Raw genomic sequence first — 24,258 nt, 5'->3', positions numbered from 1 at the left:
AAAAATCCAGGTACTACATACACTTTTCTGAGCAAAACAAAGTTTTACATGTGACTAGTAAATTGGAACACTATCAGCTTGAGACATACTTCTCTATGTACATTATTCATAGGACATTTCAGAGGACGTAACCAACATATTAGACACCGAATAATCAATTTAGCTTCAAAAATCATACTGAAAAATGAAATGTTACTGAGAACAGAGCATGCTAAATGTTTAAAAGAGAAAGTGCACTGACATACCATTTAAATATTATACAAAAGAACCAAAACAATTAGAATTTGTCAGACTGTTTAAGAAAGCATTCTTGATTGGCAGGACTATTTTCAGAAGTATAGGTAGAGAAACATTTAATGATGATCCTTCTAGTAGGATATTCAAGCCTAATAACCTGGATATCAAAAAGAAAACAATCCAAATACCAGAAAACAAGTATGTGAAGGAAGTAAGAGTGAGAGCAGGCAGCCACTTGCAGAAAAAGCATGCTGCACACGCAATCGCAATCGGGTCCTAGGGCAATAAAAATAAACATACGTCTTTGATTTTCACTGTAAACTCCTTTTCTCGTACATGCTTCTTCACCTTTGACATCTGTGTTGACTGATCGTGTTCTTCTTTAACACCGGCGCCTGGGGGTGTGGGTACACTGGGTTCGCTATATTCTGTAGCCGCGCCAGGGCTGTCCAGCAGTTTTGTGGTATAGAAAGAGGCCACTGTGTTGGCATCATAACTTCTTCTAGCTGAAGGCCACTTCCCTTTCAGAACTGTTTGACAAATACTGTCCAGCCGGTTGATCATCACACGATCCTGGAAAAGCATGCAAACATCTAAGTGCGGTTTTCATAGTCAGGCCAGCCCTTCGGAGATAAAATGGCTCAGGGCCTTGATGGATTTAACCCTGGTACAACCTATGTGCATTTGGTGTGTATACGTACTCTCACGTACGTATGTAATTCCGTAAGAATTCAAGTACGAATTTCCATTGGAGTCCAAAAATATATGACAGAGATAGTCTTCTGTAATTTCATTTTTTATTTATAAAGTAGGTTTCACGCCCAACACGGTACTTGAACCCACACCCCAAGATCAAGACCTGAGCAGAGATCAAAAGCTGGATGCTTAACCAACTGAGCCACCCAGGTGCTTCAGCCTTGTTATTTTCATAATTATACAAGTAATACAAGTTTGTTGGAAAAATTCAATCAACTCAGAAGCAGGTAAGAGTAGAGTTCTCCACCTCCCCATTTCACAACCTCACTCCTAAAGGTAAGTACTCTTGTACTAGTCTAGCCACACTGACAGAATTGCATTAATCTGATCTGAACTTCTACCACTGAAAGTACATACACTTAAGTGAACTTTCAAAAAAATGGTTGTTTTAATTAATTTATTTTTGAGAGAGAAAGAGGGAGAGGGGGAGGGAGGGAGGGAGGAAGGGAGAGAATCCCAAGCAGGCTCCGCACCGTCAGCGCAGAGCCCAGTGAGGGACTCCACCTCATGAAGTGTGAGATCATGACCTGAGCCAAAAACAAGAGTCAGGCGCTTAACTGACTGAGCCACCAAGGTGCCCCAAGTGCACTTTTTTTTTAAGTCATAAATGGCTATGGTAAATTTCTTCAAGGAGACTCAGCTCAAAGCACCCATTCATAAACAAGCCCTTGAATATTGTATGTGAATGTCAGCATCCATTATCTCTTATTCTAAACATTCTAAGGTTATGTTGAGAAATATACACATTCAAGTACACCTATTTACTTGATAACAGTACTTGATACTTCTTCTTTTTTTTTTTTTTTTTAATTTTTTTTCAACGTTTAATTATTTTTGGGACAGAGAGAGACAGAGCATGAACGGGGGAGGGGCAGAGAGAGAGGGAGACACAGAATCGGAAACAGGCTCCAGGCTCTGAGCCATCAGCCCAGAGCCTGACGCGGGGCTCGAACTCCTGGACCGTGAGATCGTGACCTGGCTGAAGTCGGACGCTTAACCGACTGCGCCACCCAGGCGCCCCAGTACTTGATACTTCTGATGCTAACACCAAAATGCCATCCTATGTTTTATAGTGACCTATTTTTCCGCACAGTAAGTTACCTACCATGAAAGCAACATAGAGAAATACTCAAAAAATGATCTGTTCTGGTAAGACATTACTCATTTACCTTTGGCCAATATGAGGCTGCTAGCATGTATCCTCCTTGTAAGATATAAGCAGACTCTGGTGTCCCATTGTTCATCTGGAAGCTATCTTGGGTCTCATCCTGGGTAGTGCTCAGTGACGCAACACTTTCTTCATCGTAGGCTTTCACGTGAGGGGTACCTTCTGCTGAGAACAATTATAACCGTTTTAAAAAGACTGCACAAAAAAATGTTATATATACTTTTCAAATCTTATGTAATTATTCAAAGGAAAAAGAAGTAAAAACAAATGGCAAAAAAGGAAAAAAAAATCCACCTAGAATACAATACAGTGCCCATTGTTTAAAAAAATTATCACAAAAGCAAAATAAGTGGCATTAAAGAGTTTGAGGGGGAAGGGTTAACAAAATATCCCTTTCTGCATGAAAATTTGACCCTCAGTTAACCCTGTAGGTCTGTTTCCCTGGACACATATAAACTCCAGAATGATAAAGTGTATTTGGACTGAGGGGACCATAAAAACCTGACATCCTCTCAGGAGGGGACCTGTACGTCGGGGCACGTCCTTGTGGCAACCCTGAAACTTGTGCTCACAGAGCCGTTATAAGAGACGCTGGCTTCTGTAGGATCTGAGGCTCAGGCCAGACTGGCTCTTGCACCCGCTCGCCATCAACTCATTGCCTTGCACCTGAACTGTGGGCTGCAGCAAGGACAGAGCCACCTGACACTCCTCTACAGGCAAACTGTAGTTCCTGTGTCGTTCTGAGGAGACAGCTGCCAAGGAGGGCCTATGATACTCTTGTTGGTCTGACGGCTTAATCTAAGAACCCTGCTGGCTGTTACAGAATATGATCTTGATGTGTTCACTGATCAGCATGTTCAGAAAAAAAGGAACACTAAACTGAAGGTGATCACAAAGAAACCCATTATTGTATAAAATGTCTAATTTCTGTTTGATTAACCCGTTTTGCAATGCCTTGAATACTCAATAGGGAGTATGCACCAGTAACACGAGTTTCCTTTTCGATAGTGCTTCTCTAAGAAAATCTGTACATATAAGACTTTGGTTAACAATTTTAAGCATGCTTAAGTTATGTGAACCGAATTCGTTTTCATTTTCACTTGAAATGTCTTAAAATAGCAAAAGCACTTTATGCATATACCTCGCTTTGGGACTTCTTCTTCTTCACTGTCACTTTCTTCTGATGAAGATGAGGAGGAGGATGATGAGGAAGAGGATGAGGATGAGGATGAAGACGATGCTGAAGAACAGGAGGAGGATGAAGAGGAACTAGAGCCTGATCGAGAGTCGGAACAAGAGGAGGAGGAAGACGAGGAAGAAGATGATCTGGAAGAACAGGATGATCTCTCAGAATCAGAGTCAGACTCAGAACTAGATTCGGATCCTCTTTTGTGGACTCGCTGTTTCTTAGAAGCTGGGTTTGGAGTTAGGGGTTCTGTTCTGGCTGCAACCATGCGTCTGTCTGTTTCACCTTTTCCACCAGATTTCTGGTCTCCAGTGGCCTGCGGTAAAACACCATTCTTTGGACTTACAGGCTCAGACTTTATTAGTGTCCTGGTTTCCTCAGAAGACATAGATTCTTCTTCAGAAGACTGAGGCTCCTCTTTAAGATTTTCACTTTTAACTTTCATATCCTCTAGAATAATACCTTTAGCATCTAGGAGCCTAGGTAGAGAGGTAAGAGGAGAAGCAGAAAGTGCTACTTGATATTGCTGTAAAAGTGGGGTAGAAGTCCTTGAAGGAGCCATCTTACTTTGACTGTAGTTCCTTTGAGCTGCCATAAAGGAGAGTTCAGGATCACGAAGAATGTGATAGTCTGTTCGGCTCACCCCATGTTTCGCAGCTCCAATGAGCAAGTCCCTATCATGAGGGCCACATTCCCACCAGACTGGTAGGTCTGGATTTGGATGGCAAAGCTTCAAGCGTTCAAACAATTGTGGATGTCGGAGGGCCTGTTCCCGTACTTTCCTTAGAAGTTCAATGCGATACAAAGTCCTTGAAGCACGTTCTTCTGTGATTGGCTGGATAAAAATATTTGGATCCACCAATTCTATGTTAAGACAAGAACAAAAACATTAATCTTGGAAACACTTTATTACAGAGTTAAACAAATAATGCAACTTCTAAAATGCAACTCTACTCGATATCACTGTGTAGTTTCCAGAATTTTTAAAATATTTTTAAATGAGGAAAAATACAAGTTTTTAAAAGTACCAAAATCCAAACATACAGTGTATAACACTGGATCTTCTGAAAGTGGGGAAAACGTAATGTTTTTGGGAAATATGTTAATATAACTAAGAATTTACTTTTAAATAATTCCCTATGAGCTATGTCCTTACTAATCTGTGTCTTTTATTATTTTTTTAATGTTTATTTATTTTTGAGAGACAGAGCACAAGTCGGGGAGGGGCAGAGAGAGAGGAAGACACAGAATCTGAAACAGGCTCCAGGCTCTGGAGCACATGGCCCGATGCTGGGCTTGAACTGGGGAACAGCAAGGTCATGACCTAGGCCAAATTTGGATGCTTAACCGACTGAGCCACCCAGGTGCCCCACTAATCTGTGTCTTAATCAAAGAGACAAACACTTACTTGAACTCATTTATAAATACAAATTAAAACTGTTAAATCATAGCCGATAAACAAACAGAAGTCCACATATTTCTAGCTGCACCAAGGAAATTCAGGGCATTGTGGTGAACTCACAGGAACACTTAAGGCTTTCTTAAAATTTCAGGGAAGTGCAGGAACACTGTCAAAGGCTATGTGAAGTAGTGGCTTGAGCTGGCTCGGTTTCAACATTAGATCTTGCTATATTCCTTTTGATGCGGTTATATCTTTGTGGGCAGAGATACTGGCAGTTCAAAAATCGACAGGGGCTTGTTGAAATAATGCGGGCCCACTTAAAGGAGCTGGTAGTGGCCAAATCTAGAACAATTTGAGTATCAAAATAATGAGAGTATTGGGTTCTAACCTATAGAGTAAAATAAATATCTAAGAGTCCATTCTGATATGAATAAGTAAATAATTGATCAACAGATGAAACGGAAACAACAGTTCTTGCTTGTAGCAGAATTCCACATTAAAAGCTGTTACACATAAGGATCTACTCATGGATACTAATGTCAATGGGTGGAAGTTTAAGGAGAAACAGGATTTGTGTGGTCTCAAAGTATCTCCTCAAGATATCTGTTAACTGCAGGGGAAAGGATATCAATTTTACACTGGAGAAACATGGCATAAACTACTGTAACCAAGCAATCAAGGGCAATACCATCAGTGTTAGCTATCTTGACATCATGAACCCATTGATATGTTCTGAGAGGGACACATCATTTCTCTGGTACTCTTGACAAAAATGCATAACCTCAGTGCAATCGGGTCACGAAAGACAAGAGAGAAACTGAGGGTCTGTTACAGACTGTAGGAAGCTAAGGGGAAAGACCAACTAAATACAATGTGGGATCCTGGAACAAAAAAGGACATCAGTGGACAAACCAGTAAGATCTGACTAGGCATTCAATTTAGTTAACAGCATTGTACTGCTAAGTTTCCTAGTCTGATAATTATACTGTAATTAGTCATGTAAGATTTTAACATTAGGGGAGGCAAAGTGAGAGCTGCATGGAAACTTCTGTGGTTTTTTGCAACTTTTTTCAAAGTATAAAAGTAGTTCAGAATAAAAAGTTAAAAAAAAAAAAGACCATGCAGACATCAATGTAGAACAGGAAACAAGAGTGGGCATATCCATTCTACCTCCAGGATGTGACAGTTGTATAGTCCCTGACAGGTGTATACATCTCATTAGTAAGTAACTGCGGTTACTTAAGAAATAAAAGTAGTATTTTTTTTCTTTCAGCTTCTATTATGTTTTCAAACAATTACTAGATTGTTGGAAACAAATACTTAAGTTGTTTGGATCTAATTATTCATTAAACAGAATTTCTGGCCTCAGGTGCTGTGAAAAATTACTGAGGCAGTAAGGGATCTATGAGCTGAGGAAGTTTGGAAAACTGATCTAAGTAAAACCTCACTCACATTTCTAACAAGAAAACTACCTTTTCGATCATTATTGATTGTCAGTAATTAACCCTTTCTTTTTAAAAACTGGAGTCAAAGTGGTTAATTTATTCATCACATTTTATATCGTTCAGGAATTAAGAAAATTAAAAAAAAAAAGAAATGAGGGCCTCTCAGTAACCATGAATAATAGAAGACACAATACTTTGCTTTATCTCTTTAAACCCATGGATAGTCTCTCAAAAGACCTTTAAGTAGACTACTCTGGATTATCTGGTATTTGGGTAATCAAGTGATGGGCTACTCTATTCAGTAGACTGACAACAGATCTGTTAGGACATAAAATTAAAACAAACCAACCAACCTACATGAAATTTACGTCCTTTTATTAGCCATTTATATTTTGACTACAAAATAGGATTAGGAAGCCACTGGGTTTAGCAGTCAGAAATCATATTCAACAAAGAATGGAGACAGCTGCTTATAATAGCATGATTGAGAGGAATTGCTGACAGGATGAGCGATTTCTCTGGGCTTCAAAGACGATGAAAGTCACTCTCCTGGGTGAATCTGTCTTGCCAGTGCCTTGGCTGAGCATTAGCACCTCTGATTGGTTGTTGTTCTCTTTTTTTGAAGGCTCTGGGTGATTTTTTTTTTTTCCCTACTAAAACTCTTTGAAATGTTTTTAGAGAGGAGGCCTCATTCCTTGCAAAATTATTCACTGACTAAACCCTGTAAAACAGTTCCTATCAGATGGACTAAAACTACAGGTTAGTTCTGTTTATCTGAAGCTACTATTTATCTTCTACCTCCCCCCGATCATCAATCTAATATTGAATAAGCACTGGCTATTCCTCAAAACTCAAGGTGCAACTTTATTCTCTTTTGATCTAATTTTAATAGCAGAATTAACAAATAGGGGGAATCTCTGAGCATAGTTAATTTACAATTTTGAAAAATAACTGATGTGTTGAATTAGACAGTATTGACATAAAAAAGTTGGAAATTTCAGAATTTTAGGGATTTTTGCCTCTTTGACCAAAACCAGGAAAAAAAGAAGTTTTATACCTACCTTCTTTGGAAGGAAGACGACAAACCCTCCGACACATAGACATGAATGCATACAAATACTTCTCCAAACTATCATCAGTTTTCTTATGCAGCCTAGCCATAGCTCTAAATTTTGTCCAGTCAAATTGGCCTCTGTCAGGATCAAATACCACTCCAAATGTGGACACAACTCTATAAAAGTCAGCTTCTTCTCTTCTTGTCCATCTATTTTGAGTCAGATTAAAGAAAGAGCCACACTGGTCATTAAAATAAATATTAATGCTGAATATAATGACTATAATAAAATTTAAAACATTTCAAATACCTAACACTTTGAAGGATTAAATGCAAGGGTACTGCCTTGCAAATATATGCTAGTTGACTCATCTGTCCAACCATGCTTCTCTTCCTTCAGAAAATAATAGTTTTTTGCACATCTACTACGTAAGAAAATATGCAGGGGATACAAGATTACATAAGACATGATGACCCTACCTTTAAGGAAACAGTGAAACATTTCAAACATATCCCTAGTATAAGGTGGTATGTTGTAGTTGTATGCATTCTAGGAAGCAAGGATTTTAGGAGAGTGCAGAAGATGGGAGGTCCAGTTCAGACCTGAGTGATCAAGAAAGCATCACAGAAGTAAGTGGCTTTTAAGATGGAACAAGGCTAAGATCAGGTAGGGAATTCTAGGAAGCAGACACAGTATAAGCAAAGTACGAAGTAATCTACATTTGGGGGAGATGATGAGCATTCCAGTTTGACAAGGATATGGCTCATATTGGAGGCAGAAATGGGGTCTGATTATTAAACACTCCATATGCCTGGCTAAAAAAAGTCTCTATTCAGTTGAAAGCTCCTAAAGATATTTTAAGAGGGTAATATTACCCTCACATACCACAAATCTCCAGTCTAACTTATAGACACTTTTCCCTGGTTAACTTATAGAATTGTGAGAATGAGAAAGAGTGTATGAGACCTTTGAAAAACATCAACAGGCCATTTTTATCATAGTGCTTCATTAAGAAGATTCATGTAATAATGCTGCAAAAATAGCCTGGGAAACCAATTAATTCTTATAAAGCTTACACCTGAGTGACAGAAGTAGGAATAGAATAGAAAGGATGAGTTAAAAGACTACACAGAACACACAAAAATATGACACAGTGTCTACCCTCAAAGAACTTACAACTTAGGAAGACAAGACAGGGAAAGGAAAAGCGTCCTTACAACATCTTGTATTAGTGTGATAATGAGTAATTTATTTGGATAAGTGCTATATGAGTACAGGAAACAGAATACTGTGAGCTGGTCTGTTTGAGAAAAAATTAATAGAAGAGATAGGACAGGTATTGGGCTCTGAAGGATGGGCTAGGTATGGACTAAAGAGGAGGAAGAAAGGTATCCCAGGTGATAGGAACAATATAAGCTAGGGTACTGAGTCAAGAATACATAGGATGTTATGGCAGAGGAAATAGTACTGGATAGAATTAGAAATGCATGCTGACATCTAAGTTGAAGAGACTCTTGGACTGAGGCTTAAGAACTTAAACTTTATACCTACAGTAAATAAGGAGCCATTGAATATCATGAGAAAACTAGTATTTTAGGAAGATTGATCGAGATCTGACAGACCAAGGGAAAATGTATGTGGTTAAAGATGGCCATAAATTCTTTGCCGCTCTTCCCATGGACAGGTATAATCTCTTTCCCTTTTCTTTTAAACTTCATTGGCCCTGGGACTTTTTTTGACCCATAGAAAGTGGCAGAAGTGATGCTTTATAATTGCTGAGACTAGGCCTTAAGAAATCTCCAGCTTTTATTGCCTTTGTCACTGGGAATGCTCCCTCATTCAAGCTCCCAGCTGGCAGCCCAGCACCAAATGCCAGCTGTTTGAGTGAGGCCACTTCCTACCTGCTGGCCAAAAAAACAGGAAGCAGAAGAACCACCTGGTCAACCAAGAGAATCATGGGAATTAAAAAAAAAAACAAAACTGGTGTTTCAGTCACCACATTTTGGGGTGGGTTAAAATGCAATTGTAGGTAACTGAAACAGTGTATTTACAGAGATCCAGAACATTGAAAATCTTGTTTCAGATGAATTAAACTCTGGTTATGATGGATGTGCTGCAAATAAATACCAAAGAACAAAGATATATTTTCCAGAGAACACCCAAGGATCCAGGTTTAACAAGGAGGCCAGGCTATTGCTAAACATTGCTATTCTTTTCAGTGTAGTCTATCCTCTTTAAGAAGTTAAAGCTTTTGGGAGGAGAGTAGCATGACTGTCTTCTTAACAAGGACTTTTGCAGAAAGGTATACTATTTTTTTCTCCTTTGATATGAGTGGTTGCAAGGGTTCATCCTCTGTATAAAACAGATAAGGACTTGTCTTCCATACATTCTTACATTTCATAAATGTCAATATAAAGTAAGGTAGAATGGACTTTATTTCACGTAACTTAAATGTATGCTTTATTAAGAATTTATTTCTTGAGTTTGCTCTGCAATTTCATTTTTTTAATACCTCAGTATTCATAAATAACAGAATAATGATTAAATATGAAGAGTGCAAGGAACGATAAAATGCAATGATCTTTATCTGTTTGATATATTTGTGTGCATGCATAAAAGCACTTTGCTTTGACCAACTTCTCTACCTATATATGTTTTTCACAAAGTGAGATAATCACACTCTAAGAGGCTTCGGAATGAAAAACTACATTTAGATACTAACATTAAAAATTTAGTGCTACTGTCTTACCTCTGCTGTCTTTCTATCTTGGCTGCCATTTTAGGATTAAGAGTGGCTTCTTCATAAAGAGGCTGCATGACACTGGCAGGCACTGAGAACGTGGGCTGTATCTGTTGGATTTGTCTGTTTTTATTAGTACGCTGATATGCAGTGATGAGACGCCTCAAACGTGTGGTTAAAGCTGATTGAGTTGGCCAATAAATTTTATCACCCTCCATCAGCTGACCATCTGTATTTAAAGAAACTCATATCAAAAAAAAAAAAAAAACTAAAAAATGAATACAATTTTGACCCTCCCCCCCCCACCAAACTAAACAGATGATGAAATGAAGCTCACAAAAAGAGCAAAATTTCCTTACTTAAAATATTTTTTCTTTCAATCTGATTATGTGGGGGAAAAAACCCACACAAACCAAACCTCTCATTATAAAAAAGTTTTCTTTTAACTACAGCTGTAAAAACATTACAACAAATTTTTACAGCAGCTCAAAGAAAGTAGGTCACAGTGGAATAAAGAACCACAATATTATCTATTGAACTTCGCTTGCACAGAAAATACAACTCTTGCATTTCCAGGCCTAATACGTTTTACTGCCTGGCAAATACTCACTTGCCTTAATTTAAATGAATTAAAAATCAAACTGAAATCTTTGGGAAGTTGAATACTGTAGACACTTTTAAGTAATGCCTTCTTCTGTATTAAATCTATGTCAATTTATGTGAGAAACAAAACATTTTAAAGGTCATTGGTGAGGAACATATATTATAAAAAACTCCCTATAACAATGCTGTCACTTTTATGCTCTTATTCACCTAATAAAGTGCAGGACCTAGCTCTCTGTTTCCAGGGAATAATCTTCTAATTACATACACCATAATTAAGCAGTAATCATTCATGCTAAGCCAATGCTATTCCTTCTTCCCTAGTCAAACTATGAAAAGATGAGGCCTGACTCCACTTGGGTGCCAGGAGGGAGTGAGTGTACTCTAACAGTATGTTTCTATCTTGATAACCAGAAGGAAGTAGAAGGAAGACCCTGCAAAGGAAGGCTTTGTAGAAAAGGGGTGTGAGAAAGAATGGACCCTAATGTGCATATGGAACTAATAAGTTGTTGGATAGGTTACTGAATTAACACTTTAATGATGAAATCCCATATGCAAATTTAATAATGTAACCATAAAATCATCAAAGCTTTGATTCCATAAAAGCTTAGTGAGTCTCTGTGTAACTATTTGTAACTAAAAATACTGTTACATTTCCAATCAACTAGTATGTCTTATAATGATTACAACTGTCTTCAATAAAAATTTCATATGCATCAAACATCACAAAAGTGGAACAGTTTATTGATTTCATGGTATCATGAGAATGTGAATTTTCAATAATACTAAATAAAGAGATAAATGCAATGTACCTCCATCTGCTATAACAAGATCTCCTGGTGAAGAAACATCATCCTTTTAAAAGAAAACAGAAATTTGTCACAGGGTAATTGGGTCAAGATACACTGAAGAAGAAAAGAGAATCAGGTTTCTTAATATAGTAGTAGAGAACTTTTTGTAATAGAGTTTTTAATGATTAATTTATCAAAATTAAAAATTTTAATTTCTTGTCCTAAATTCCCACCCATTTACAACTTCTCTGTTGCCTTTTACACTTCAGACCAATTATTTTGCACTACAGTTTTCCTCTTCCGTGATCACTTTTGGTCCAGTTACTTTCCCCCCACCCTTCCTCTACCTGCAAATATGCCCCAGGCTTTCTTGCTAACAGTTTTTTTTTTTTTCGTTCTATATACCAACTTCCATAATTTATTCATTCTCATATCTGATTATTAGACAGCCAGCAAATCTTTTTTCTTTCAGCCTTGAACAGTTTGCTTGTGGTGTATATCTAATCTTTATCTGTCAAAAGAGCAGCTCCAATTAAGTATTCCAACATTACTGTAAACATATTCATAACTTTGGTGGTTTTATTCCAATGACTACTATTTTTTTAAGTTTATTTTAATTTATTGTTTGTTTATTTTTTGAGAGGGGTGTGGGGGGGGGAGAGACAGAGAGGGAGAGAGAAAGAATCTGAAACAGCCTCTGTGCTGTTAGTACAGAGCCCAATGTGGGTCTTGATCTCATGAATTATAAGATCACGATCTGAACTGAGATCAAGAGTCGGAGGCTTAGCCAACTGAGCCATCCAGGCACCCCAATTGTTATCTTTTTAAAGTTTGTTTATTTGTTTACTTACTTATTTAAGTCACCTCTACACTCAATGTGGCACTCGAACACACAACCCTAAGATGAAGAGTTGTGTGCTCTTCCAATTGAGCCAGTCAGGTGCTACCAATGACTACTATTTTCTATTGTTATTTTAGAAAAGACTGAAATTAGAACTACTGTCATTCCTTTTCAAGTGGGTCTTTTAACTCTGGTTGCTTTTAACATATTCTGTTTGTTCGGAACATCTGTAATTTCACTAGGATGTTTTTTTTTAGAGCGGACTTAATTTTTTTTATCCTGCCAAGATTCACTTTATGTCTTGAATCTCAGGATTCATGCCTTTCATTAAGTCTGAAAAATTCTCAGCTGGTATCTCTCTTAAAACAGGTCTTCTCCTTTACGCTCTCTGGCCACTCCCTCTGGAATACCTATTGGACATGTACCAACCAGACATCATCATGCTATCCTCCTTGTCTCTAAAAGAGTTTTTCGTATTGATTTATTGCCTCTCAGCCCTAAATTCATTACCTGTCATACCTTTTACAGGCCCTAAGAAAATGGATCTGGCCTCTTTAAATACTGTGTTTCACCAGCCAGTATGATATCAAGCGTTGTCAGTAGTGGCTGCCAGAGACACAGTATGAGGAGAAGGGTTTTTCTTTTTTGGTTTGGGTGAACTCCTCCCGTGCTCACCTCTGCAGTTCAAGCAGCTTCTTTAAGTGCCTATTGGCTAGCGGCTTTCCCTGGTGACCTCGCCCTTGGGTGGCTGTCTAGTGAAGTGCCTCCAGTGAGACACTTCCCCAGGAAAAGGTCCCTTGGCAACCCTGGAGGGTAGACTTCGGCAAGTTCCAGAGGGTGGATTTCCAGCAAGTTTCGCCACCAATGAGGTGTGGCCACGCCCTCCCAAAAAAGTGATGATCTCAGCCCTGCTGGACATGGGGCTCTTCCTTAGGTGCTCTGCATCAGCCCTCAGAAGAGTACCCACTCCTCCATTCTTCATCATTCTCTTTACTTCTTATCAGCCAATCTCTCATCACTCTTTAATCCACCGATTATAGTCAATCATTCTACAAACCTTCCCTGTTCAAACTGCTATGTGGTCTCTCTCTCCTGATTGGGCGAAACTGAGCCATCGTGCTACACTGTGGATCCTTTCCTCATATCTATTTTCTAAATAATGTCTTCTCTCAAGATCTGGGTCTAATCTGCCTCTCCAGCACAATGTTTAACCTATTTGTTAAGTTTTAACTTCTAATGACTGTATTTTCCACTTCTAAAGTTTTACATAATTCTTTTTCCATATGTCCCTACTCTTTTAAAATCAGATCCATCTTTCTTTTGTTCTTGGGTCTTTCTTTCATGTCTTTAACCATTTAAAAATTACTTATTTTCTTTTCTTTTTTTTTTTTTTAATTTTTTTTTTCAACGTTTATTTATTTTTGGGACAGAGAGAGACAGAGCATGAACGGGGGAGGGGCAGAGAGAGAGGGAGACACAGAATCGGAAACAGGCTCCAGGCTCCGAGCCATCGGCCCAGAGCCTGACGTGGGGCTCGAACTCCCGGACCGCGAGATCGTGACCTGGCTGAAGTCGGACGCTTAACCGACTGCGCCACCCAGGCGCCCCAAAAATTACTTATTTTCTATTTTAATAGATCTATATCAGAAGTTCTTAGAGGTCTAATCCTGTTCTTTGTTGTATTTGCTAACATTTACTCCTGGTAAATTGTTCCTCATATTTTTAAAATTTTTGGATTTTGACCTCATTTCACAGAGGGTTTTATCTTCAGGACCAAGTATAGTCTACACTGAAGCTGTTCTTTTTCCATAATTCTTTTTCTTTATGTTTCTACTAGGTACCTCAGGGGTATTACCAGCTTGGGATCCTTTTATGTCACATTTTTGGCTCGAGAGTTCCTGGACCATGCAGGTGATGTAAAAGAAATCAAACCATAAACTCAAGAGAAAGCAGGCCTATGGCTAATGAATTCTCAGGGGAAACAATTTTTTTCCCTACCCAGAGCCCACGCTGTTTCTTGGTGCTGTTTGTCAGAGAGTGCTTTCCTCTGAGGGTTTTCATTCAGTATAGGATTTCCATTCTCACTGCCACACTCTGGCCCTCACTCTCACTTGTCCTCATACAGCCATCAATATCCAAGCCCCTTGGCCACAAAGACCAACACACCTTACCTGACAGTTACCACACCATCTAGTCCTTTACCATGCCCTTGTTAAGTACTACAGAATTCCTCATCCTTTTTAACATCACTTCCCCCACTCCACAGACTATTTTCTGTATTTTCACCAACTCTGCTTCTTCCTTTTGACTTTCTATAAACAGAACACATAGTACTATGTTTTCACAGCTCAGAATTCCTCTCCTCTCTACCTTCTACTTTAAACCCTTTATGTGGGTATAGTTTCTATCTGTTGCCGTGTACTTGTAGTATCTACTTGTCACTCTCTGCTTTGGGATTTTTGCCCCAACACCGTGCTTCTTAGTTCCTAGCACTGCAGCACGTGGGCAAGCTCCACTTCATCCACACGTCCACGCCAGCCTCCGGCTTGTCTAGAAGGGAGATCAGGCAAATTCTGAATGATTATTTGTGTTGTCTGTCAACCTAAGTGGATCACTAACTTAGCTGCTCTTCTGAAGAACAGCATTAGGTATAAGGAAAACATGAAAGAAAAACACACAAAAGAAACAGCAAACAAAAGAAACCATGGAGTGACTAGAATTGAGGATTTTAAAATAGGATCCAAAGCATACCTCCATATCATCTTTAAAGATAGCTGGGGCAGGTTTGTATTCTGGATCTTCCACATCCCTGTTAAAATACCAACAGATGCCACAATTACTGCACTGGACTTAAAACTTCTCTTGACAGGACAAATGGGAGTCTTGTTGCAAGGACCTTTTAGTGTGTTTTCAGACTGAAATTTCTGTTCTTTAGCCTGAGGACTCGAAGCCACAGCATGAAGGTGGTTCTATGGCAAGTCAGAAGAAAGCTACCTCTAATGGACTCTTACTACCAAGTTCACTTTTAAATGTGGTAATATTAACCTCAACATAGTCTCTTACTTTTCTCTTTTGGTAAGAAAACAAAGATGGTAAAGGCCCTTACTTGTTACAATGAACAACATCATATTTCTCTTCAGCTGTAATATTCTTAGCTGTCTTCTTTCCTCTTATGCCCTCAGAATTTTATGGCCTTAATGGCCATGACCATGAAGAATGGAAAAATGAAGGACTCATCACAAGAATGGGTATGGGGCAGGTCCAGCCTCTTCCTTGATCATACTGTTGAATAAGCACTAACTTATCAGAGTATCATTAGTTCTTTCCGATTGTAAACTCCAATTCTCTTACCACTGCATTACTTAAAGATAAATATCACTGACAGAATATGTGATGTTGATAGAGATACATGGAGAAATCAAGACCCTGAAGTGCACATACCCATCCATATAATCATTTGCCCTCTGTTCTGCAGCAACTGCTTTCTCATCAGGTTTTCCCACTCTTTCCAAGAAGCATAATGCTGGGTCTGCTCGGATAGTGTTATATTTTTCATAACCTGGAGGGATCACCAATTGTGAAAGTAAAAAGGATAAAAAGAAAAAAGATGTATAAATATAAGCATTCCACACATTTACGGTAGATAATGTTCCTGGACTAAACGGACCATATATTAAAATGATATACATTAAGCATGTTTTCCAGAAATTATCACAAATTACATGATCTGGCATGTGTATATTTAAAACTTTAGATTAAATTTATCAGTTAAAGTGAAAAAGAGGAAAACTGATCACACAGAACACACTTGACCTAAGAACTCTTCCTGAGGGGAAGTTATGTGAGACTTCTGCCACCCTTTCATGAAGAAGTGTAGTGACTGACAGACATAATTTGGTGGTGTATGCTGTACCTGATACTGATAATAATATGAGTGTTTCTGGAATAAAGCTGTAGGTGGAAATCATCAAACTGAGAACTAGTTGAATTATAGCATACACAGAAGACGACTCTACCTACCTTACTTCTCACTTACCATGTTTAAAAACTCCAATAAGAAGGGACTTATCAGCATCAAAATCCCACCATTCAGCAGGAACTTCTGAGTGGTCTGGTTCTGGGACCCAAACATCAATGTCACTTTAAAAAAGAAATCACGATATGGCACTATGAATGATTACAAACAAGTTAAAGAGGAGGCAAAACCTTACCTAGCTTGTAAACAGCATTATGGTTGTTAAGAAAAAGATGTTAAGATTTCATTTCATTGATCTTTTTGTTTTCCATAATTAACACCGATAAAAATTACAAAATCGCACAACATAAACAAAGTTAGCATAAAATGAATTAATATTCCTTAACTCAACAGAAGAAATGTTTCAACAGGTTTACTTTACTCTTAACGAAGCATATTCTTTCCACTGATTTCCTTTAGATACAAACAAAATGTTTTATGGGAAAGTAGAATCTTATGTCAGCAAACAGCCTGACAAAAATCAGCTGGCTCAAGTATTTCATTTTGTACACCAGCAAACTGAGGCCCTAGAAGGGCAAATTAATTGCTTTGGGCTGCAAAACAAGTCATATCTCTTCTAGACTGCTATTGGTAAGAAAATCCCACTGAAAAATTAAGCATTGCTTACAAGTAAAGGAAAATGGAAAGTTGTTTTTTTTTTTTCCTTTTTAAGTATTTATTTATTTATTTTGAAAGAGAGAGAGAGGAGGGGCAAAAGGAAAGAGAGAGAGAGAATCCCAAGCAGGCTCCATGCTGTCAGTTCAGAGCCCAATGTGGGGCTCAAACCCAAGAACTGCAAGATCATGACCTGAGACTATATTAAGAGTCAGATGCTTAACCAACTGAGTCATCCAGGTGCCCCCATTTTCATGTTTTATTTACTCATAAGACTTAGAAGCCTTTTGTTTTCATGGCCATTGTCCTTTATTTCCACTATATTAGTGGTTAAATATTGGGTTCTTGTGAACTAGCACGGGAACATATTGACCATTTATCAGTTTCTTTCTTTCTTTTTTAAGTTTATTTATCTATTTTGGGAGAGAGAGAGAAAGCAGGAGAGGGGCAGAGAGAATCCCAAGCAGGCTCAATGCTGTCAGCACACAGCCTGACACAGGGCTTGATCTCATAAGCTGTGAGATCATGACCTGAGCCAAAATCAAGAGTCGGACACTTAACCAACTGAACCACTCAGAAGCCCCTATCAATTTATTTCTATATGAAAAAGTTATTTTGAGTTTCCAAAGACAACCAACTTACAAATGACCTTGGGCTACACAACTTAATTGTAAGTAGGAAACTCCTCACTTTTTCCAATATATCCATATAGGTCTTTGTTAATTAACTTATGAAATTTTGGTGCCGAGACAAGATGAAATTCTACTTCATTTTCATTATGTTTTATCATATCTCTGATTCTTTGAAAACTGGTAAATCACGAATGTCAAACAGAGAAATTTTCAACTAGAATTATTTGATTTCCTGAAATAATTTATCCTATCCAACTCCATCTTCTTTGTTGAATAAAATACAAGAATGATGTTTGTGTGTGAAAATTAATGACATTTATTTGCTAATTCCTGTCAGACATAAGTTGTATGTTAGGCTAAGGGAGACAATGGCTTGAATCACTATGGTAAAGAAGTAAACATTTCAGTCCTTCCATGTATGGCAGATTTTCCTTTTTAGTGGTGTTGTATGTGTTACTTATAAAAGGTTTCTGGGGGGCGCCTGGGTGGTGCAGTCGGTTAAGCGTCCGACTTCAGCCAGGGCACGATCTCGCGGTCTGGGAGTTCGAGCCCCGTGTCGGGCTCTGGGCTGACGGCTTGGAGCCTGCCCCTCCCCCGTTCATGCTCTGTCTCTCTCTGTCCCAAAAAAAAATAAACGTTGAAAAAAAAAAAAATTAAAAAAAAAAAAAAAGGTTTCTGGGAGAGTAGTAATTTCACATGATAAGCAAAGGAAATTATGTTTGCAAAATTAAAAATGCTCTTTAGTAGTTGTTTCATACTCCTGAAAACAGCCATATTACCACAGCATTCACGGAACGGATTTATTATAGTTTTTAGTCCTTTATTATATTGTCATTTTTTAGGCATGATAGTTATATATAGCATACAAATAGCACTTTGAATGTTTTTTTTTATTTAAAAAAAAATTTTTTTTTCAACGTTTATTTATTTTTTTGGGGGGACAGAGAGAGACAGAGCATGAACGGGGGAGGGGCAGAGAGAGAGGGAGACACAGAATCGGAAACAGGCTCCAGGCTCCGAGCCATCAGCCCAGAGCCCGACGCGGGGCTCGAACTCACAGACCGTGAGATCGTGACCTGGCTGAAGTCAGATGCTTAACCGACTGCGCCACCCAGGCGCCCCGCACTTTGAATGTTTTAATCCAATTATGAATCAAAAACTTGCCATTTTCTGGGGTGCTTGGGTGGTTCAGTCACTAAGTGTCTGACTTTGGTTCAGAACATGATCTCACAGTTTGTGAGTTTGAGCCCTGCGTCGGGCTATCTGCTGTCAGCACAGAGCCCACTTTGGATCCTCTATCCCCCTCTCTTTTTGCCCCTCCTGCCTCATGCTCTGGCTCTCTCTCTCAAAAATAAACATTTTTTAAAAACCATGAAAAGTGGATAGGAAATTACTTTTTATTTTTCATAAATCTTTTGCCAGCAGAAAAAAGTTTTAACCCAAGGAATATGGAGAAAAGGATGTAGACCTTTCTCTAGATTCTTAAAGGAAATTATCTGCACTTAAGTAACATTATTACCTCTAATCTTCTTTAAAAAAACCCAGAAGGGCTGCAATCACAGTATTTTCTAGCTTAATGAAGAAAAATAGAGAAAGCATGATTTTCCCGTGATTTGGTCAAAGTTGAAAAAATGATGAGGAAAAATACAGTTACAGAAGATATTTATTTTTGATTGATTTCCTGACCAGGACTAAAAAGTGTGAGAACCAAAAGATGAAGGCAAGAGGAAAGAATTTAAGAGGGTCAGGTAGTTCCCCTCACCAACCATCAGGTGGCACTGTAAGCTCAGAACACTGTGATAAGCATCAGCGGTAGAAAGATTTCCTACTTGTAAAGAGCATATACCTGCCCTGTGTTTGATTGTAAGTGACAAATGAATGTGAAGTGTTTGTTAACTGCTAGGGAAAGGACCATAATGAGGTGCATGTGCTCCTGTTGTTGATTTCTGTTTTTAAAGATTCAGTTCACATGCTGTCTCTTGCATAAAACTGTCTTTAACTTCCCCAGGCCAGATCACTCATTCAAAATGTATTTAAACAGCACTCATTAAGTGCCAATAATAGCAATAATAAGGCAGACACTCCCTGCCCTCATGAAGAGGTACCTGCACTACTGCATGGTGAATGGTGTGACAGGGTTCTCTGGGTACGTGCCTGACCTGGAGGCTGAGCTGATGTCAGCTGAGCAGGAAGAGCCCGGAGAATGGAGGAAAGGGCGAAAGGGAATGTTCCAGCAAGAGTGCAAAAGCCTGGAGGTGTTGGTAATCATGGCACCTGTGAGAAATGTGGACCTGAAGTTCAGGAGAGAGATGTGAACTGGAGACAGATCTGGAAGACCCTTAGTATAAAAACAAAAACTGATGGGGCACCTGATGGGGCAATTGCAAGAGTGGGCGACTCTTGATCTTGGGGTCGTGAGTTTGAGCCCCACATGGGACATACAGATTACTTAAATAAATAAAACTTAAAAAAAAATTAAAAAAACACCTGACACCACAGAAGAGAGACAGCATCCAAGAAAAGGAGGTGACAACAAGAGGGCCTATGAGAAGACATTTAAGAGGGTGAAGAGGAGCCTGCAGAACAATAAGCAGAAAGAAGCTAGAAAGAACACGTCCAGGTGAATGCTGCTACAGACACATTTTAAGGAGGCAGTGGCCAACAAAGGTGAAGTCAGATAAGCAGTAGGGTTCCTCCGTGTGTTCAGCAGCAAGCTTACTGGTGGACGAGTGGGCAGGCAGAAGAGAGGGGGTGGAAGCTGAGCTGTGGGGGAGTGCGTAGGAAATGGCAGAGCAGAAAAAGGAGACACAGACACAGAAATCAAGGAGAGTGATAACACAGTAGCGTGAGGAGACACAGGTCCAAAAGCACTGTGTGTGTGAGTGTGTGTGTGTGCGTGTGCGTGCGTGCGTGTGTGTGTGTGTGTGTGTGTGTGTCTGGATCTATGCTGAGGGAGATGCAAATATGATAAAATCCAAATGAGAAGTTGGGGGCCAGGGGGAGATTAATGAAAGAGGAAATGTAGGAGGGATAATTCACAGATCATAGTTTCTCCACAAGTGGAGGCCAAGGGAAAAGAGGGGTCACTTGGTCATCAAATATGTATTGGGTGTTATTATGTCCCAGATTCTAGGGGTTGTGAAAAAATGATCAATACGACAGATAGCATGTTTAACCTTCAAGCAGCTTAAACTGTAGTGGGAAGAGAAAGACAGACAAATAAACATGACTCTAATAAGCATTTCATAGGCATTATGAATGAGATAAAGTAAGGTTACGTAGTAGCGAGTGACTGCTAGGCTTGCTTTAGCTAGGGAGGCCGGGGAAGGCCTATCTGAGGAGGTAGAAGCTGAATAGAGGCCTGAATGACCTGAAGAGACAGTTCTGGGGAAGTGGAGGTGTAAGAGTGTACCAGGAGGCACAGCACAGAATGAGCCTGACGTGCTGGAGAAACAGAAACACCAGTGTGGCTGCAGCATTGTGGGTGAGGGACAGAGCACTGAGGAAAAAGGACAACCGGGTGGGTATAGTTGCATGAATGCCTACAGAAGACAGTATTATAAAAAAATTAAAGAAGATAGCATTTCAGGAAGAAGAGAGAAGTAGAATAAGGAACAAAGAGACCAGGGTGTCAGACAGATCATATGTGGATAAAAGTCAGTCACCATTCTTCCATTGGGTTAGGAGGGAAGAAGAAAAGAATGAACACAGGGAAGGTTCAGTTTTAGATTTAGTTTTAGATTTGCTGCTGCTGTTGTTGTGACAGAGCCAGATGATGATGGTGGTGGTGATGATGATGACTGATACTGCTATTAGTGACAGAGCCAGACTGAGACTAACAGAGGAAAGGCAACAAACTGGCAAGGGTGAATTCTGTAAATTTGGTAGAATTTTCTTCTTGTGAACTTCACTGAGTAAGCAGCCACTTTGACAGACAGTTTTCTGGTCATAGAATTTTTGCTATTTTCAGTATATTACTGAAAATATCAACAGGTTATTTAATTAATTTACCTTGCATCAACTCCATCAAATACTTTCTGACACTCATTTCCAATGACTTCTTGCTTTAGATAATACAGCATTCTTACACGAAGCAAAACCCTAAAATGAGGGAAAGGAAATCAAAAGACACAAAGATATTGATCATTAAAGAAAATTCATCCATGAGGTTAAAATTGGAAAAGAATTTGTATACAGAATTTTTGTAATTAAATAATTACTTCTGATTAAATAAATCTCATTACTACCATATATATAAAATAGGTTTCTCCAAAATCTTCACAATCATCATTATTTAATATCCAAGTAAGATACAATGAGATCATTTGGAGGCCAGTTTTATTTCTCTCTCTGTTGATGAAAACAGTGACACAAGAGGTATACCATGATTTGCTGAAGGATACCCTGTAAGATTAAGATTAGGATTGGTCCTAGACCACACTGTCTCTGTACTCAAAATCAGCATGCTTTAAGATTTTTAATAAATTCAGAAATATAAACTTCTAAAGAGTTGTGTTAAAAATACCCTACTACCTACTTATTACAGTGGTGTTTTATATGTTTTTTGTATCCTTCATCTTGAAGTAGCTGCTCAGGATTATATTTTCGAAGCCATTCTGCTTTCTGTATATCAAATGAGCTTGTTTGAGTCTTCACTTTCTTCCCTTTTCGACCCCTGGGTACTGGGGCTGACAGGCCTGTTAAAATGAGAAGGACACGTGATATCAGGGATAATCTGTAGAAAGATTTTGCAATTTGGCACATTTTTTTCAACACAAGAAATTTCTGGAGACTTTCAGAGGTCTGTGCAGGCTGTATAGAGATCTTTAAAATATTAATGGTAACATGGGGCGCCTGGGCGGCTCAGTTGGTTAAGCCTCCGACTTCAGCTCAGGTCATGATTTCATGGTTTGTGGGTTCGAGTCCCGTGTCGGGCTCTGTGCTGACAGCTCAGAGCCTGGAGCCTGCTTCAGATTCTATGTCTCCTTCTCTCTCTGCCCCTCCCCTGCTCACGCTTTGTCTCTCTCTGTCTCTCAAAAAAAAAAAAATGTTTAAAAAATATATATATTAATGGTAACAATAATGGCCCAATAGCAAGGTAAGTTAACATGATGATTATACACACATATTAACAGCTCCCTGCAAACACCCAATAATTTTGTATCTGAAATTAATCACTGTGATTTCCATTTTGTTCCAAAACACATTATTTGTTTTCCAAATGTAAAAACCAAAAGCTAAAACCTGTACCTCTGCTTTGCTTTTAGTTTCTTTAGTTACAAAATAAGTTTGGCCTCTTGATTTTCAAAACTGCATTAGGTTTAGTCATTGTGGATTCCTGTTTAAGAGAGCTATATTCATTTTATGTGATACTTTTGTTGTGAAATATTTCTTTTTCTTTTACTATTTTAAAGTAATCTCTACACCAAACGTAGGGCTCAAACTTACAACCCCGAGATCAAGAGTCGCATGCTCTACTGACTGAGCCAGCCAGGCGCCCCTGAAATATTTCAAAACTACAGAAAATATATTCCTACTCTTAACCTTAGCATATTCCATATTTGGTCAGTGTTTTATTAAAGGAAATGAATACGCATAGTTGAAGTTCAATTCACTCCTTCCTTCCCAGAGATAATCACTACCCTGAATTTGTCTTTTCATTCCATGCCTCTTTGTATTCATAGGTTGGAGAAATATTTAAGTTTACAGACATTGTATTTCACATGCAATTCTGCAAATTATTGATTACTTTGGTATTTTTTTGAGATTTAATACTTGCCGACTCACAAGGCTGTAATTTATCCATTTTAACTGCTGTTAAAAATCTATTGTCTGAGTATCACTGCACACCACCACCTACCTATTAAATTCAATGATGCTTGAGTTGTTTCACTTACAATTTTTAACAATTACTAAAAAAACAGTTTTGATTCCTTTCAATTTCTACTTCGTATCTCTTTTCCTTGCTGTCCTCTACCAGCCAGGAATCTTACCACAATGGTAAACAGAAGCATGTTGTGGCCTGTCCATTTCTTCTGACAATGTTGGCAATTTTGCCTTTATATTTTGAGACCGTTTTGTTTGGTGTATAAAGTTCATACTTGTTATATCTCCTTTTATGGATCAGTCATTTTATTACTGTGTAGTATCTCTTTTTGATCCTAATTAATGCCCTCCACCTTAAATTGCTATTCTGTTCTATGTTAATACTGTTCTATATTCCAGAGTCCTCCTCACTCTGATTTGGAAACCAGTGCATAATTAAAAATATACATACTTAAGTTTTCCTAATAAAATATGTAGATATTCCATATAAACTTCTCTTTAACAAAACTGCTTCAGATTTCATCACATAATCCTATTTATTTTTTCACTTCTGCTACATGCTAATTTATAATTTACACGAGATCTGTTGTGCTTGACTATTTCTACAGCACCTTATTCTTCCTCCAAAATCACCGTATATTTGAAGTATCTTTAAAGATATTAATGCTGGTTTAAAAAAGTTCTTTTCCTTGCATAGTCCTTATTTCCTCCGAGTTCATTTAGATGGTTTGTTTCTCGTCTCCACCTCTCATGTTGGAAACTTTCCTCGGGTGTCTGGTATCCTTGGTTGTTTGCTCATATTTGAGACAGACCAAAAAGTTGACACAGATGGTCTGATGGGACTCACTGAAGGGCAATCTGCTGTTACCCTTCATATTGTTAGGTTTTGCCCTGATCAGACTCCACAAAGAAAATTCTTTAGTTTTCTTCCTTGAGTATGACATTG

At 38.5% G+C, this 24,258-nt stretch overlaps 1 protein-coding gene across 6 annotated transcripts in view; it reads right to left on the bottom strand.

The window, feature by feature from the left end:
• CHD9 (chromodomain helicase DNA binding protein 9) overlaps nt 1-24,258 on the bottom strand; it is a 156,175-nt gene that overhangs the window by 20,542 nt on the left and 111,375 nt on the right. For 2 of the 6 annotated variants that reach the window (XM_043599197.1, XM_043599201.1), the window contains exons 22-32: nt 22,024-22,183; nt 21,498-21,587; nt 16,261-16,364; nt 15,666-15,783; nt 14,976-15,033; nt 11,405-11,447; nt 9,999-10,218; nt 7,256-7,458; nt 3,303-4,211; nt 2,163-2,326; nt 538-810 (exon numbers count right to left, since the gene is read on the bottom strand). In XM_043599197.1, coding sequence (XP_043455132.1) covers nt 538-810; nt 2,163-2,326; nt 3,303-4,211; nt 7,256-7,458; nt 9,999-10,218; nt 11,405-11,447; nt 14,976-15,033; nt 15,666-15,783; nt 16,261-16,364; nt 21,498-21,587; nt 22,024-22,183 — 2,342 coding nt within the window. The remainder of the gene's footprint in view (nt 1-537; nt 811-2,162; nt 2,327-3,302; nt 4,212-7,255; nt 7,459-9,998; nt 10,219-11,404; nt 11,448-14,975; nt 15,034-15,665; nt 15,784-16,260; nt 16,365-21,497; nt 21,588-22,023; nt 22,184-24,258) is intronic. The other 4 variants (XM_043599199.1, XM_043599203.1, XM_043599198.1 and 1 more) reach the window with 3 other exon arrangements.

This window comes from Prionailurus bengalensis, chromosome E2 (genome assembly GCF_016509475.1).
Source record: "Prionailurus bengalensis isolate Pbe53 chromosome E2, Fcat_Pben_1.1_paternal_pri, whole genome shotgun sequence".
NCBI lineage: Eukaryota > Metazoa > Chordata > Mammalia > Carnivora > Felidae > Prionailurus > Prionailurus bengalensis.
This window is presented reverse-complemented; position numbering and strand designations above follow the sequence as displayed.